At 38.8% G+C, this 17,272-nt stretch overlaps 2 protein-coding genes across 6 annotated transcripts; one reads left to right on the top strand and one right to left on the bottom strand.

The window, feature by feature from the left end:
• Window positions 1-15: 15 nt before the first annotated feature.
• Window positions 16-9,803, bottom strand: LOC136427716 (tRNA selenocysteine 1-associated protein 1-like). Of its 5 annotated transcripts, none has more exons than XM_066416820.1 (10): window positions 9,668-9,803; window positions 8,186-8,283; window positions 6,707-6,806; window positions 4,695-4,747; window positions 4,114-4,245; window positions 3,123-3,242; window positions 2,346-2,529; window positions 1,920-1,974; window positions 1,104-1,162; window positions 16-851 (listed from the first exon to the last, which is right to left on the bottom strand). In XM_066416820.1, the coding sequence occupies exons 1-10, from the start codon at window positions 9,689-9,691 to the stop codon at window positions 780-782; spliced, it is 897 nt and encodes a 298-aa protein (XP_066272917.1). In that variant the 5' UTR covers window positions 9,692-9,803; the 3' UTR covers window positions 16-779. The 5 variants fall into 5 exon arrangements, with proteins under 5 accessions (XP_066272917.1, XP_066272915.1, XP_066272919.1 ...); XM_066416818.1 differs by lacking the exon at window positions 6,707-6,806 and adding an exon at window positions 6,537-6,636; XM_066416822.1 differs by lacking the exon at window positions 9,668-9,803 and adding an exon at window positions 9,369-9,407.
• A 146-nt stretch (window positions 9,804-9,949) lies between these two features.
• LOC136427714 (p21-activated protein kinase-interacting protein 1-like) lies at window positions 9,950-16,939 on the top strand. Its single transcript, XM_066416817.1, has 11 exons — window positions 9,950-10,066; window positions 10,851-11,013; window positions 11,499-11,619; window positions 11,890-11,964; window positions 12,210-12,262; window positions 12,825-12,907; window positions 13,291-13,353; window positions 13,947-14,044; window positions 14,295-14,412; window positions 16,213-16,357; window positions 16,589-16,939. The coding sequence occupies exons 1-11, from the start codon at window positions 9,986-9,988 to the stop codon at window positions 16,666-16,668; spliced, it is 1,080 nt and encodes a 359-aa protein (XP_066272914.1). The 5' UTR covers window positions 9,950-9,985; the 3' UTR covers window positions 16,669-16,939.
• Window positions 16,940-17,272: the final 333 nt, after the last annotated feature.

The raw sequence follows: 17,272 nt of genomic DNA, 5'->3' as shown, positions 1-17,272 counted from the left end.
TAACAAATTACAATGAAAAGTTTGCATTTTTTATTTCAATGAAGCATTTTATTTGCATTTTGTAGCCAGCTGGTCAAAACACTATTCATTTGCATGCTTGGAAAGCTAGATTTGAATATGTTGTCAATAACTGTTCCTAATGTTAAGCGATTTGGATATGATTGAATGCAAGTTGCACTAATTAAGGAACCATAGTCACAATTTTGGTAATTTTATGAGGCTTCAATCATGTAAATGCTGATAAACATTTAGCATGCTGACTTATCTGTGGTGTAAATTAATAGCAAAATGTAAAATGTTTTACTCTACAAAGTTGTTATTTGGGGAAAATTCACTAGATATGGTCTTCAAAATAAAGAAATCATGACAAAGTGTATTTTCTAACAGCTTGTAATAAATAAAAAGGCTAGTTGTAAGGTTTCCAGTAAGAGCAAGGAAGTTTATCCAACACGTTTCCCATGCTTTACATGCACTTTATATCATTTATGTTTCCTACTTCAGTTAAAACATTCCAATCTGGTCTGAAAACTTTAAGTTATGATAATGTACATGCAATAAGAAACATACACTACTTAAGTCACACTTTAAGTCAACGTAAAACACAGTTAGTGTTATTTCTCAATTTAACACAGTCTTACATGTATGACTTGATTGACTTCACAACAACCTAAACATTTTGTCTGGGTTGGCTCACAGTTTGTAGTAAAGTTGTACTAGGTCAAGGAAAAACGTTAGAATATGATCAGCTTTTAAACATGAGTATAAAGGAATCCTTGCTGTTAAACAGGAATTGGGGATGTGACACTGTCCAGGGGCTGCCATCGTGACGCCTCCATGGCTTCATACAACTCCTGCAACAGTGCAAGAACATAAGATTACAGGTGCAAACAGTCTGTAAGATTCACAGGTATGCTTGAAAAATAAGGGGTCACTCAATTTAAGAAAAACAGTTGAATGCCTTAACTTAGTGTAAGGTCACATTTTTTGAGTAGAAGAATGATTTTCATTTGTACCTCATTGGAAAAATAGGGCCTTACTAAGAAATGATGACCATATGTATAATTATACTAATATTAATAATGTGTAGGACTTGCAGTACACACCTCACTTCTATGCATGAACTCCTTGTTCATCTCCTCTACATTAAGAGGTGGGTTGGGGTCTGTAAGAAAGAGAATCACATTAATGCAGTCCAGATTTATGATTTGGCAGTGTGGTCACAATTCTACTAGCTTCAGAGACCACAAGTGCACATAAAGACAGCTACAAGCACAGGGATGTCCTTATATGCTGGATGCAACAAAGAAACCATGTCTTGTTTCTCTATCCATGCCTGACCATGCCCTTTTTTCATACATTAACAAAGCAAGCAAAAACAAAAAAACACTTTGGTAGAGGGAATACTAATCGGCCAACCAACTGACCAAAAAATTCATTGCTGCCAAGATTTGAGACCAATTTGCAAGTCGAGAACAACAAACACATCAAGAACGTGAAATGCAGGACATCAACTAATTCTACAAAAACATGCTATTTAGTCCCATCATGTCTGAAAGGTAGGGTCATAACTATGAAACCAGCCTTGTAAATCAGAAGAAGGGTCACTGGGGCTCTTTGCTGTATACAAGAAAAACAAGAGGTGAAAATGTAGAGAATACTGCCACAAATGGATAACTTTCCAAGCTGTGACATTTGGCCACAAGTATCTTGCTACTCTATTTCACTGTCACCGAAACGAAAAAAAAAAAAAACAATCATATCTTTTCAACCAAAACAATCCTACATGTTGTGGCTCCTAAAGAATCAAGTGATAAACTTAAAGGAACATAACATTGCATTGAATAGCAAGAAAATGAAAAACATACACAAACTTTCCCAAAGTGTTCAAACACTTGGAGAAAACACAGAAGACTTCTCACCTTCTACAGAGGACTCTGACTGGTTGTTTGTGGGGGCGCTGTCATATCCTTGGTTCTGGATAAAAATGAACAGCACATATTTTAACAAATTTCAGACTAAACCAACTGAGAGTGACATGTTACAATTGGGAAAACCAAAAATCTGATGTTAGCAATCATGAAAAACATTGATCTAACATTTCTTACTAGTATTCAACTATAGTGAGGAAGAAGGGGATTCATATATATTGTATGTCACAGATACAATTGCAACTAGCACCTTACCCCCAAAAATCATACACAAAGCCATTGCACTGGAAGAGAAAATGTAACAGTACTAGTGTTATAATCCCCAAATACTGTTAGCTACATGTTCTTGATGAAGCACAATGCCAGAATGAAGTTATCTGTACCAACTACGAGTAGGCAGTAGGATGCCAGATATACCTGTGTCTGTGTGTTTGGTGAGTATGATGACGTCCCGTACTGGTTGTAGTTGTAGTACTGTGCTGATGACTGTGGGTAGTACTGGTTCCAGTAGTTCTGGTACTGCTGGTAGTACTGACTGTACTGGTCATACTGCCCTCCTGCTCCATGCTGCTGCTGTTGCTGCTGCTGAGTCTTGTCACGACTTGGGAGAGAAAGAAAGAAATACATATACATTTGTATCTACCATTGGGGGCAGTCTACTTGATAAACACTCATTGTTCCCACAAAATTATGTAATACACTTTCAGTGAACCAGCAAACGAAGACAATCTATGCTTTTACAGCTTCCAAAAACAACGTGATTATGTACAAACCAATCTTTGTCCTCATGCAATGACATGCTTTAAATTTTACAAATGAAACCCTGGCTTTTGAGATACAGGGAATTTCCCAGTACTGAGATTTACATGTAATGTCCTGGTTGTAGCTGTACTGGGATAGGAATTATCAAGTGGCATACATGCACAAGGGTCCTTCAGTTTGGAAACTAGCCTGTAGTACCTCTTAACAAACTTATAATGCCAGCATCACGGAAAACAATTGGGAAGTGGGTCTACAAGTACATGCAGTTGCCACACATTATACTACAGGTCTTGACATATACTTTTGTAGAGAATGCATTTCACAACTCATGGCTGCTGCGAAAAATACAATTGTAAAATGCAGATCCTGACAATACAATGTATTTATTATGTGAGTTACTTATCAGGAGTTGAGGTAGGCTGTTGTACTTACTTCCTGGGCGTGGCAGGGCTGACTCTGAGGGCCTTCCCCCCCAGCCCCACCGCACCCTGCATCTCTGTCAGGGCTCTCTTCTGCTCGTTCTCATCTGTGAACCGCACAAACCCATAGCCTCTGCAGGGTGGAAACAATTAAGTCTTCCTTTCATACAAAGAATTATTCTCATTCCTAAGTAGCACATTTTAGCACCTTGCATGTTGTTAGCCACTATGAACATGGTGTTATCTAAAAAGCTGGTGGTCCTATCTGTGCATGACTGAGTCAAAATACATAATTATTAGGGGTGGGTACCGGTACCGTGTACCGGTACAAAACCGGTATTTCTTAATGGACCGGTCCAAAAAAAACGGTCCGTAAAAAATCAGTGGACCGGCCTGTGGACCGATTAGAAAATTCATAGTACCAGGCTACCAGAGGGTGGCCACATAACTGGTCTAAGAAAATACAAAACAGCAGATTTAACAAGTCGTTTTCGAAGACGTTAGCTGTGAATCATATCTAGAAACACTTAAAGGATGAGTAAACAGACGGCGAGGAGAGTATAGTTATAATTTTGAGACAAAGTGCAAACCTAAGAAATTATATCGTTCCAGACATGACGTTTGGAGACTGTTATGTGTGTCTCGCTCTCCAAAATATGATGTACTGCGACACTACTATAATCAGGTACAGGTACAGGTCCGGACCTGGACCTGACTCCCTGGACCTGGACCGGACCTGAATTTTATGTACCGGTACCCACCCCTAATAATTATGATTATCACTTACTCTCAATTTTATGATACTTACAAATCGAAATGTCTTCCTTATTCACAAAGGTTGAACATTTGGCTTGTACTTAATACAAAATTCAATTCTTCCTTTAGATCGCATCATTTTAAAATGTATTTCAGGAATAAAAGACAAAATAACAATGAGCTAGAAGAAGGGAAAGAGGTACATGTATACTGTAAAATTCACAGTCTAAGGCCAGAACAAGTCCCACCTTGAGTTACCAGCTGCATCCAGTACGACCTTGGCAGCTTTACAGCTGGAGTATCTCCTGCCAAAGAACTCTTGTAGAGAACCATCATCAATCTCAGGGGTCAGGTCACCCACAAAGATGGAGTACTCTGGTCTACAGGGATACAAAAATATACTCATGTCAAGCTTAAGAGAAAACTGTTTCGTTAACTGCAGCTAAACAACTGATTATATCTACTAGTAGACAAACTGATATTTTCTCCTAAATCTACATGTATTTCTTTTCCCAACTACACAAACGTGTCAAACTTACAAAATTCTTTAGACAGACTTTTGATCCAGAGAGCAAACAAATATTATGATACTACGAATGTATATCTTTTAGTCACAGCCATGCAGTAGCAAAAAACTGTGACTTAATCATTTCACAGCCAAAACTGAACTTATAATCACTCAAACTTTCAAAGTTTTACTTTACTTTGTAAGGCCCTCCCACTTGTAATGCTCAACTACAAATGTACACTGACATGTTCAACAACAGAAAGACACACAACATGAGCTTCTAAAGCTAGAGCACACTCAGAAAAACCTGAGTGAACTTACGTAACAACGTTCTCCCGTCCGTAGCTTGCGTAGTTCAGCTTGAATCGTTTGGGCTGTGGGGAATAGACCTTAACATAAGAACCAAACTTGGACACAGAGTCCATCCTGCCATGCTCCACTACATCAGGACTGTGCACAACACTGGCACCTTCACCTGTTGTACTGCTCTCAGTACTGACTTCAGAAGGAGTTCCATTATGATTGTTGACTGCAGCAGCTACACAGGTACATACATGATTCATACATGTACTACCAGCAGCGATCGTTGAGCCCCCGATGCTGTCATCCTCACCAACTGTCTTCACACTTTCATGAAAACCTTTAGAGCTGTGATGCCCATGTAACCCACTGTTAAGTACATGTGCAGTCCCTGAACATGTCTCCACCCAGACACAGTAACTGTGGTCAACAAGGCCCTGTGCCTCCTCTAGCTGAGTTTGGTACATCCCAGTTTTTACAAGATCTTGATACCCAGGTTATGATCCAATGTACATCTACTGACACCAGTATGCAATGGTCTGGGTAAGAGAGGCCCACTTCCTTTGAAGCATAAAATATCTGTAGTGTTTTCCCAGACTTTTTCTAAAGGGCTTGATGCACAAAGGCACAGCTGAATGTAAAGTATTACAAATTACATGTACACACTACAATCCATGGCTTGACATCCTTTTGTAACAGATGCTAAAATCAACAAAAGGAGCTAACATTTGGAGGCATTGTTCAATTCAGGTGGTTTCCAAAATAGAATTTTCTCCTGAGACTTATTGTCTATTATTTGAAATGACATTGTTGACATAACAAAGTCCTAAATAGCGATCTTTTATTGAAAACATTTTTCTTCCTAATATGTAAACTCTGGGATTTGAGTATAACACCAACACCCTTGACGTGGCATATCATAGAAAGACATGGTCTCCCTAAGTCAACTTCTTTTGTCACCTTAATCTGGCTAGATCACAGACTCAGTCACGGACACTGCACCCTGATATCACAATGAATCATAGTTGTAGCCTTGTATTTTGTACAAGAAGCACAAGCATGACAAGAATGTGCTTTCCTTTAATAAAAGCAGAAGCAGACAAAGTTTTTGGTGCAACTGAAATTATGTATTGTGTTGCATTACAATGAGTTGTTGGAACTGATAAATCAGAGATCAGTGAAAGAAGGCACATGTATAGTCACATGTCCATTAGTCACCTACCAATAACACTGTCTATTTCTTTCTCACAGATTTTTTGTTGATCAAGAAGTTGAAGATTACATATGTTATGAATGGGAGAAATCAATGGTGTTGAATGTTGATCTCCTAACACTTTGGACAAATGGAAACTGTAACATTTTTAGTCATCTGTTGATCTCAAACTCATCAATCAATGCCAACTTTTCTCAGTTTTGTCTCAGAATATACTCAAAAATTCTTCTGGCCATTTCCATGAATCACATGATGCCATTAGCTCAATCAAACTTTGGAATCAATCTTATAGATCATTTACCGAGAATATTTTAACCAAAACTTCAGGAAGTGTGTTATAGATGATTCAGTTTGTGTGTTTAGAATCTTAGTTATCATTTACTGAGTACATATCTACCATAACTTCAGAAGGTCTGATATACATGTAGATGATTCAGCCCGTGTCTTTAGACTTTTAGTTCTGAATAACAGTATAAACTTACATGCATGAAGAAGTCCTATCAAATACTACAATAACATGAAAACAAACATCATTACCATTACCAAAAGAGGAAATCACACAGTTTGACCATTAGAAAAGCCAGCAGCAGTCGAAGTAGAGGAACAAAGGAGGAAAAACACCCAGTACAGGAATGTCAAACAGTTCTTACCGTGTAACTACCAGGTAGCTGTTTCCCACTCAGCCGGGTCAGGGCACGTTCTGCCAACTGTTGGTCGCCGAAATCAACAAAGCAGAATCCTGCTGGCCCTCTACATGCATGTGGGGTGGGGGTTGGGGGTGGGGAACATGAAAAGATGTTACGCGTACGGAGAAGCTTACCGGGTTTGCACCGGGTAAGGGTTTCCCATTCAGCTTGGTCAGGGCCCGCTCGGCAAGGACCTGGTCACCAAAGTCCACAAAGCAGTATCCAGCTGGGCCTCTGGAGGAGAGAAGAGGTCAACGGGACGGCTCCAAGACTCTCTGGTCCTGGTAGCCACTTCAACTTTTTGTTTCTCAAATTTTGAGTTTTGTTTCTCAGTGTATTAGGGACTTGTTTATATAACATTGACCAAAAGCGCATGATAATTTTCATGAAAATGGGGGGTATTACTCATGCATGAAATGTTACTGAAGAATGGGCATGCAAAAAGCATATTAAATGAAGACCTCTTCTCACATGTAGCATGCAGTGGTTATCATTGTCAAGACACACATACCCAGCAGGATTGTAACTCATGTATAGCACTACTAATCTACCATTTGTACGTCGCATTGCCGAGTTTCATACAATCATTCATTGGAAGATGGATTATGACTCATATCATAATATGAGATCTTTTCAGCTAAAATCATAAATGATACAGTGCCTGAGCGATTCAACCTAAGATTGCTATTTTACATATAAATGGGCAATATAGCAAATGTTAGGCATGGTGTAATAGGCATGATGATAATTCAACAGCAACTAAATTGTATGGATATGCAAAATTATTGTTAGCTGACAGCCTCTTTGAGCATTTAGGAGATTCGTAATTCTTCACCTCTTTTACAACATAAGTCAAGCATTATATTATCTATAATGATGTGGCGCTACATCTCTATCTTTAATTGGTTAATTTTCTACCAATTACCAATGTTGCACAAGTCAGTAATATATCTTCTCCACCAACTATCAGCTTGAATTTCCAAAAACATAATAATGATGTCATGGTGGGGAAAATAACCCACAAATGGATGCAGTGACAACACAATGTAATAAGATAATGGCAATTGTCAACATTTTATTCCATCAAGCATCCTGCTATGATTTTGAGTACAATTACCGCACAGAGAAGAATAATTTGTGTGTTAACTGCCCTATGCATGCTGATATCCTAAACTTCAATCAAGCAGATCTAAATCTGTTGGCAGTCAAGTACCCATGAGTAGAGACACTATCCATCGGCCAGCCAGAGATCTGCCTTCAGTCGGCACGTCCAAAGACTAGTACTATTTGCATCCAATTGTTGCCTAATCAAAATATGCTTGCTGTTATCCAATGGATAGTATTTCTACTCATGGATTCTGTATTGCAAATCAAACTATCTGCTTGGAGATATAACTGATATCCTACATGTAGGTACTTGACTAGTACAGAATATCATAGAAAGAAGAGAGAGAATACATTAGCATGAAAGCTAATTTTTGTTTGTAAATTGTATATTCCAAGATGAAGTTTGCTTGTGTTGAACGAAAGTATCAAACTTCATCAGAGAGAGACTACATTTTGACCTTGGGTGATGGTAGTAATACTAGTATTATTGAGACACCAATACCCACCCAGTTTGTCTGTTCTTGATCAGCTTGACGGAGATGATGGGTTCACCCATGGAAGCAAAGGCATTCATGATGAAGGGTTCGTCCATGTATGGCTCGAGCTACAGGTTGAAAAATAAAGCATGTGAAATTGAAGATCTCTTACCACTTTTTTACCAGTTCTCCATTATCATTCCATCATGTTTGCATAACATTTGTATCATTTGTATTGAATAAATGAATTGATATATGACATTCCGCACATACGGTAACTACAAAATCTTTATGATCAATCTTTATGGCAATATTTCATTTAAGGCTTTCAAGTTTCATCATTACACACTATAGAGGCTGTTTGTTGACGTCATAGTAATTATTATTTGAATACCCCGTGACCTAGTCTGTACAACGCAAACTCTCACTGTACAGGACTATTATGGCCCCTGCTAGGGGCTGACCAGATGCGGGCAGCCGCAATAACGTGATTCAATCAGGCTACCTGTAACCATGTTGGTGGGTAAATTGGATTACACATTTTACACTGCAAATATGTAATCCAATCACATTTTGCCAGATGTAGACTGTAATCCAGATGATGTCATATAAAAATCCTGTATTATGCATCAAAATTTTTTTCAAACCAATTCAATCATCAATGACTCCTTTCTATATTGTGATCAAAGAAAAAGAGAAAGACGAAATTTTCTACAGATGCAGTTCCATAATGATACAGGTAGAGTATGGGGGTCCCGTGTTTGGGGAGAGCCACACCCCGCGCGCGTAAAAGAACCCACCACACCTTTCGAAAAAGAGTAGGGTCAAATCCTTCTGTCTGGAGTTGGTGATTCACTACAAATGACCCGGATGGAGGCCTGGGGAACCTCAATCTCGTATCAGCCATAGGGTGATTTACACCATTCACCCGGACGAAAGACCTGGCGCATCCCCGTCTTATATCAGCCAACGAAAGGGTATGTCACCCCGCAAGGGGCGGTATAACCCTGACGGTGCACGTCGCACGTAAACACGTCGCACGTAAGCATGTCGACTACCTACCTAGAATATGGTCCTATATGAAGGAAGCATACACGTACATGTATGCATGCTATGTAAGGACAGGAACAACAAATTTGTAGAAGGACTTATATCAATAAGTCAGTTGTCTAGATCTGGCTTTGTTGGTTACAAAAAGAAACATGTTACCTACATGGCCCATCCATAGGCTTGACATATTGGCCTTTGCAAACTGTTTTGTGTTCTCCTGTGATCATCAAATGTACATTTACTGTGTCTCTGAAGCTCCTTTGTTTAGTTAATCAAGTACTTAAATAGTGGGCGGGACTTAGCAATAAGCTAATGAACCAGGTAAGATAATCTCTTTTCGTTTGATTTTAACACAGCCCCCCTCCCACTCGAATGGTCTGTTTTTATAACATACAATTACCAAGTTTTATCTCTGTGGGAAAACTGGGTACTAACAAAACATCACCCGGTTATCATACTTACATCCCCCATCCACAGGCTCGTCATGGTGGCCAGTTTGTCCTCAAATGTGTCCTATATACTCAAAAGTAACCTCATGCACGCGGTCAGACCTCCTGAAAAAAGCATTCACTTGGGCACATAAAACGATGACGTCATTGGAAATAGTTAGTTTGATTAAAATCCTTGATAAAGCTCACAAAGTTATCTTAGTAATCAAAACCTGTTCAAATTTTCTTCTAAAGAATAAAGATGTTGATATTTGAACTTGAGAAGCTTTATTTGTGGTGAAAATGTGAAAATTAGTAAGCACACATTTTGATTACGTCACGAGGAGAGCACATGTCAGACGACAAAATGGAGGTTGTGGTGGGCTGCTACGAGCAGATGCTGCTGGGGTTCCGACTGGTGGAGGGGGAAGAGGTGTGTTGTACAAGCATGTAGTGGAGAAATGTCATGTTGTGTAGAACCCACAGGACAAATAAGTTTGGTGCCTTCGCGTTGGGAAGGGAACGTTTGTTGTCTGAAAACACGCCCTCCCCTGTATGCATGTCCAAGCATGCAACACTAGTAGTCTCCAACTCCCGTATACGACTTTTGAGAGAATATTGTTGAGTTTTGAAGCATTTTTTTTATCACAACTTCTTCTGGAGGTGCACCAATGAATTTATAACGGAGATGCACATTAACAGTGTTTAGGACAAATCTAGGAGGTTATGTAGACTAATGATAAAACTTCAAGTTGGTCCACTGCAGCTACACTACTAGTAGTGAAGGCAAGGACATTACCGGTATATAGATAATATATAATACATAATGTCCTTGGTGAAGGTAAAGCAGTCGAACCGCAGACTGAGGACGAAGCATGACGCTTTATTGTTAGCTAGTACTACAATGCAGCTACTGTATTCTAAGGCTTGCATGTGTAGCCAAGCACACACCGGGTTTAACACCTTCTCTTCTAGATAAGTGAGTTGGGTTCTTTTGTACATGCAGAGGTTTGGCGCTTGAGGCTTACGCCTGAAGCTCCCTCATATATGGGCCCAGGATTTACTAGTACTACAGAGAAAGGCAAATACTAGGATAAGATAATAGAGTTTAAGATATGCCTAACAATGCAATGGTTCACTGATTAACACTAACAAATTGAATACAGATGCAACGTTAGGCATGATTAGGTCACAAATAGATGCACGTTTTTTTCCAGGAATGTAATCTGGAGCCGACGTTCACAGATAACTCCCACACCGGCTGTGTGAAGGCTGTCGCCTCAGGTGGACATGTCCTGGCGTCAGGCAGCACAGATGAAACCATCCACCTGTACAACATGGAGTCCAGAACAGAGCTGGGGACTCTGCTGCAACATGATGGTGGGTCCGGAATTTATCATCTAATCAGATGTAGTGAATAAGTAAAGAGCATTATATTATATTATTATAAGACAAAAATGTTCACATTAGTCATTACAGCCATCTGAAAATATTGTAGACCATCTGAAATTATTGTAGACTATATATTTGCCATGGACTTCAATCCCCCACCTCTACTTTTGATACACTTTATCATTATAGCCTTTACAACCAATCAAGATTTCAATCGAGATTTTAAGATTTTAACCTCCTTGTTACAACTTACATGTAGATTCTAGATGTAGCTGTCAGCGGCGTGGGTGTAAGGAAACTGAGTGCACTTAAGTGTAATTGAGCAGAAAAGTTTATTTTTTGCCCCCAGCAAATCAGATTCTTATGATCTTCTTAGTAGATAAACATCAGCTGCATCCCATTGTTTAATGGACAATAGATGACATCTCTCAGACTGTCTTACCATTGTTGATTCAAACATTCCCCTATCATAGGATCGATCACCTGCCTGCAGTTCTATGACTCGTCCCACATGCTGAGTGGCGCAGAGGACGGGACCATGTGTGTGTGGCAGACTGGGACATGGGAGTGTCTCAAGTCCATGAGGGGCCACAAGTCAGTAAAAGAAATCTATTTCCTTGACCTGCTCTAAATGCATTTATTGAATCATTCCAGAAGTACTCCTGAAAATCAATGGCAAGATTTTGGACTAAGGGACAGTGATTAACTTGCATTGTTATTGTGGTTTTTAAAACTTTTAGAGAGTACAAATCTGTTCATCAGAGGTCGCCTTTGATGAAAATTACCGTTGCGGATCATTTTTTATTTGTTGCTGTTCTGTACGGACCATTTAAATAAAATGTAGATATGCTGTTTTTCTTGCAGAGGTGGAATAAGTAGCTTATCTGTACATCCATCAGGCAAGCTGGCACTTTCTGTAGGCAAAGACAAAACCATCAGGTGGGATGTGACTAAATGTTTAACCTTTAGCACACTAAAGTCTCTATTGGTTATAGAGTTAGGCAGCAGAGAGAAGGTTAAATAGATAGTTATTTAAATCATTCAGTTTTAGTTAATATTTTTTATTCTATTTCTAACAATGTACTTTGTGTATTATGCAATACTCAGCAGTGATTCAAAACTGATAATATTACATGACATACATTTGTATTGTATAATGTTCTCTTGGCTGTCTCCATACCCAGAACATGGAATTTAGTGACCGGACGGCCTGCATACACAACCAACATAAAGCAGGGTCAGTGTTCATATCAATAGGTTATAATTACCTTCACCAAGAAGGTTATGTTTTTGGTAGTATTTACATTTGTATATGTATGTTTGTATGTATGTTTGTTGTTTAGCAGCATAACTCAAAATGGAAGGATATTTGATAAAGTCAAACCTGTATTATCGGTCACCTTTGCATTATAGCAGCCACCTGGCCATGGTGCAGTTGGTCACTTTTTGTCGGTCCCCTGGATTTTTCCTATGATGTAAGCATTAAGAATTAGTCTATAGCGGCCACCTGTCCAATGCAGTCGCGGCCACACGATTTCAAGTCCCACGGGTATAACGTTAACAACACTGTCGATAACGGTCAAGGCGCGCTAATGTATCACTGAGGGTTATATACATTACAAAAACTTGGGGATTGATAAAAGAAATCTTTATGACATTACCATGATGTAAAATTTAGGCTATAAATGTATATTTGAACCACAAGGGTACCAGTGTGTAAGCCAGTGTTGGAGTCTGTCTTGCTGATTTTACTGAACTTGTACCTGTACCTATAACTCTTTATAACTTAACCCTAACAGTTGCAGACCTGATCCAGTGGTCACCTAAGGGAGACATGTATGCTGTTGTTACTGGCAACAAGATCAGTGTGTACAGACTTGAGGTAACAGAAATCAGTGCAAATTGTATTCACACTACACACTACATACATGTAGACAGTTCAGGTCTTGCAATAATGGTGGGGTAGCTGCAATACTTACAACACCAGATAGGTGGTGTAGCCAGTGCATCTTCCTGAAACATCAAATTTTACCTATTGGACAGATTTGATAATAAGTAATTTTGTAAGTCCTGACAAGTCAATATCTTAAGTCAAGCAAATTTCTTCACCTGTCAGTGATTCTTGTTTAAATTTCATTGTTTTGATTTTTATGTTACAAAATTGCAACATATATATAGGTCCTTTTGACATGAAGGTACATGGTACACATGATTAATTGTTGATGCTCATACAAAATGTTGATTCTTGTTTTTTTGTTATTGCAGACTGCTGGACTCAAATGTACCTTGGATGCTGGAAAAAGAGTGCTGACAGTAGCCTATCTTACAGTAAGTTCTCAAAAGCCTTTAGATAGAATTCTACAATCAAGAAATCCAAAGATTTAAGAAAGTTCTCAGTATGAATCGCTCCTCTTACTTCCAGTTTTACTATACTGTTACTGCATTTAAGTTCGCGTTGATTGAATTTTGCAATAGGAGGAAAATGGAGTGTTTGCTGTGGTTTTGAATATGCAGTTGAAACAAGGTTAGGAGGGGCAGAAGACGGAACAAGCATTTTAGAATTTTAAGTTCACTGTGAAAACCACCATGAACATTCCAACATTTACAGCAATAGTAGATCCTAGTTCCTCCCAGTATATCAGTCAAGTTGGAAGACCTCATCCGGGTGGGAATAGGGTACGTTGAGAAAGTATTAAACTTGCAACCAGAATGCATGGAGCATTGACATATCATTTGTCATCACACCTCTAATCATGATTATCAGTAGGATTCAGTCCCAAAGGTGTACATTTAGTGTATTAATGTTCAAGATTAGTCATTCATTTCAGCAAGTCTTAGTGATATGGGAAATAACTCTGAAAAGATGGATGTACATTCAATGTATTTTAATAAACTTAACATCCTGGCCTTATTTTTCGCAGAACACAGTTCTAGCAGTGGCAGGAGAAGACAAAAATATTCAGATCCTGAATGTTGAGACTGGTACGTGCACATGTGACTTCTCAGCTCATGATAACAGGTGAGTGTATGCTAATTGTAATCCTGACAATGTTCTTTAGTCTTACAATAATGTCTTACATTTTATCAGATATCACACCTCTGATTCTGGTAAAGTTACATGTTGGCAGATTATCGAATTCTGTAATTGTATTTGTGTACTGTACAATTGTAATTCTGGGAAATGCAGCATTCTTGTGTACCCTACTCATTTTAAATTCAACTTTCAAGTCCAGCACAAGGAATAATCAAGTGTTCTCTCCATTCTGTAGAATCAAGAGTCTGTTGTGTGTTAGAGACCATAGAAGTGATGCTGGAGAAACAGATCTCCTCATGGTCAGCATATCTAGTGATGGTTACATCAAAGTCTGGGCCCTCAAAACAGATCAGGTGAGTATGGTTCCAACAAGGGTGTGTTTGCACAGTTTTGTTTGAATTTTGATGTGGTGTTGGTGATATTTAGGAATGTCCCTGTAGCTCAACTGGTAGTAGCCTCATAGATGAGCTCCTGGTTCCAATTAGTTGTTAACTGGGAGATCCAGGTCCAATCCTGTGTTGGGGACATCTCAGTTAGGGCTGCACTCGTCTTTCGGAAGGGTCATTAAATGCAGGTCCTGTGTTCGAGGAGGTGCAATGAGCATGTTAAAGGGAAGGGCTAGCAACTTTTCCTGTTAGAAATATACCCTGCTACTGGAACAGCAAGGAAACTTGCTGCCCCATGTGACACTACAAAACGAACAGATGTCAATTAAATTTTTTTAGATTTCATTTGGCTACAAATGATTCAGCCTGTCTCTGAGGGATGTTAAGATGACAATACCATCTGTCACAAAGTATGTTTTAACCTTCAACACCCCATGGGTGCCCCAGTGCTCAGAATCATTTATATTTTCAGTAGTCATATTTTCTGGAATAAAATACTCAGGATCATAGTTTAGGCATGTCAAGGTTGGGCACCAATGTCATTGTCTAAAAGTAGGTCATATTGTCTTTGAAGATGGAAAGTTATACACTGAGGATTCTGACCCTTACCTCTTCCCTCAGAACTTCAATGAAAAGTGGCCTTCAGGCCGATTTGAGCTTATCATGAACATTCAAAGGTTGGGATGAATAGGGTGCATGTACATGAGTATTCATCATTTTCAAGCTTTTTGTTTTACCTAGCATATGTACAGGATTAGACAGAAGAATGTTGGAAAGTAGATCTATAGATAATGATGGCTTTATTTTATGTTTAAGTTTTGTGCAGAACGACAAATAACCTGAAGTAATCTTGTTGAAGTCTCCAAAAACAACAACAGTAGTAGTAGTCCTTCCACTGGTTACGTAACGATCTGTGGTAGTTTGAAGCCCAATTTACTTCATATGCACAGATGACCATGAAATAGAGCTCTGAAACACAAAATTACATGACCCAAAATCTGGAGTATTAGTCCTATTGAGAGTTCCTTGGGGATAACCCATCTTCTATGCAGTCCTAATCGACCCTGATCAACTTTTACGACGCACCACTGGAAAGTGTCAGACATGCTTTCCATCAAAACAACCCTCCCATGTTTTGTGCTATAGTTTACAACTTCTCCAGACCAAAAACTGGGACACATTGAAGTTACCAGAGGGCGATAATCGTCCTGTCACTCTACCAGGCTTATGAGCTTCACTTGTGGGAAAATGCCAAAGGTTCTTTTTTTCTTCACGTTATGAAGAAGCCAAATATCATGTCACAACATGATGAGACCTGGCATTCATGGTAATGTGGCATTTCTCAGAGCATGTGCGCCTAAATGTTGTGGTCTCTGAGTGTCACTGTTAACGACTCCTGCTCTAACTCAGTGTAGTTATGAGTTTGCCTTGATAACACATACATGTACAAGGTTAATCATATTTCTTGATGCTGCCTTGAAATAAAGTTACTCCCTTTTTGAATACTGGTAAGGTCCCACACAAGGGGGTTCCTACCTGACTATGAGAGATAATCGTTTTAGAAATTCTGAACCAATCTCAAAACTATGTCCAAATATGTACAGTACTGTACTTATTTTTTTGTCTATAGACTGCTTAAGAATAAATTCATAGAAAGCTATTCATAACTTTGTTCTGCTCAAAATGACTTCATTGCTGGAGGTGATAATATACATGTATTACTTCAAGATAATCAATGCTGATAAAGGTCTCTTCTGTATTGTCCAGCTGGAGAAAACACCTACACTTGTTGCAAAGCACAATACCACAGCACGACTGACAGCCTTGGCTATTGTAACTACTCAATCTACGGCACCAGAACGTTCCACTACAAAAGCAGTACCAGAGAAAAGAAAACTTGCAAAACAAAAAGGTCAGTTGCAGCTGTCAATATTGTAGAAATCCTAAGTAGTCAATCATAAATTTGCATCAGTGGTGGTACTGGTAGATCTCGTTTCAGCAATGTTTATGGAATTATAACACTATAGTTTGACATGTCTTGGGCTTTACATTCTGTTCTGGATACTTGCTCCCCTATATATAATTATGTTGTTGAAAGGCAAGTTTTCACATTCACAAGAATTCATATCTTTTCTGAACACAGAAGCAGAGCAGAAGACAGAGAAGAGAAAAAATGTGAAGGAGAAAAAAGGAGGAAAGAAGAAACTTAAAGTCAAGAACTAGAAAACAAACTTGTATGACTAATGATCAGAGTGGTTCCTTTTGGTTCCTTTAGATTCTGTTTTTATTTTACAAAATCAGTGTAGTTTTATTTGCCTTTTGATGGAGGATGAACGATGCAACATTATATTACAGTTACATACATGACCCTTCGCCCAAACAATACCTTCATTTTTATTCTCTTTTCAAGTTTCTTATTGTTTACGTAAAAAAAAGCCTACTGAGATCCCATCCTGAGACCAGTAACACAATAAAAGTGATAGTCAAACCCCAACAGCCTTCTTTATTTTTTAAAGATACATTTACCATAATGTGACTTTGTTACCCTGCTGTTTTTCTCCTCCCTCTGATCACGATGTTCCAATGAGCGTCGCCCTCAAGAAAACATCAGAACTTATTTGCAATTTGGTGGCCATTGATCAAAGGCCCTTGATTTTGTAGTTATCCATTCAAAATGTGAGCTATGCTGTTATATTTTGGGTGATGTTCAGCACTTTCTGAACACCCCTCGTATATACTACACCTCACCTGGTATCTCTATGCAGCTTAGATTTACCGAGAAAATATGACATGTTTTTCTTTGCTTGCAAATTGTGACTCTGCTTCG

The sequence above is a fragment of the Branchiostoma lanceolatum genome, chromosome 2, assembly GCF_035083965.1.
Source record: "Branchiostoma lanceolatum isolate klBraLanc5 chromosome 2, klBraLanc5.hap2, whole genome shotgun sequence".
NCBI classification, from domain to species: domain Eukaryota; kingdom Metazoa; phylum Chordata; class Leptocardii; order Amphioxiformes; family Branchiostomatidae; genus Branchiostoma; species Branchiostoma lanceolatum.
The sequence above is the reverse complement of the archived record's forward strand: the minus strand, read 5'-3'. Positions and strand labels throughout refer to the sequence as shown.

What these genes read in the sequence shown, in the direction of transcription:
- LOC136427716 (XM_066416820.1), bottom strand. Translation starts at nt 9,691, where the DNA reads ATGACGAGCCTGTGGATGGGGGAT. An exon ending in GGACGGGAGAACGTTGTTAC is followed by an intron (nt 4,246 to 4,694) that starts GTAAGTTCACTC and finishes GTATCCCTGTAG; the next exon opens with ACCAGAGTACTCCATCTTTG. An exon ending in GATGCAGCTGGTAACTCAAG is followed by an intron (nt 3,243 to 4,113) that starts GTGGGACTTGTT and finishes TCCACCCTGCAG; the next exon opens with AGGCTATGGGTTTGTGCGGT.
- LOC136427714 (XM_066416817.1), top strand. Translation starts at nt 9,986, where the DNA reads ATGTCAGACGACAAAATGGAGGTTGTGGTGGGCTGCTACGAGCAGATG. An exon ending in CACAACCAACATAAAGCAGG is followed by an intron (nt 12,263 to 12,824) that starts GTCAGTGTTCAT and finishes TAACCCTAACAG; the next exon opens with TTGCAGACCTGATCCAGTGG. An exon ending in TTCTCAGCTCATGATAACAG is followed by an intron (nt 14,045 to 14,294) that starts GTGAGTGTATGC and finishes TCCATTCTGTAG; the next exon opens with AATCAAGAGTCTGTTGTGTG.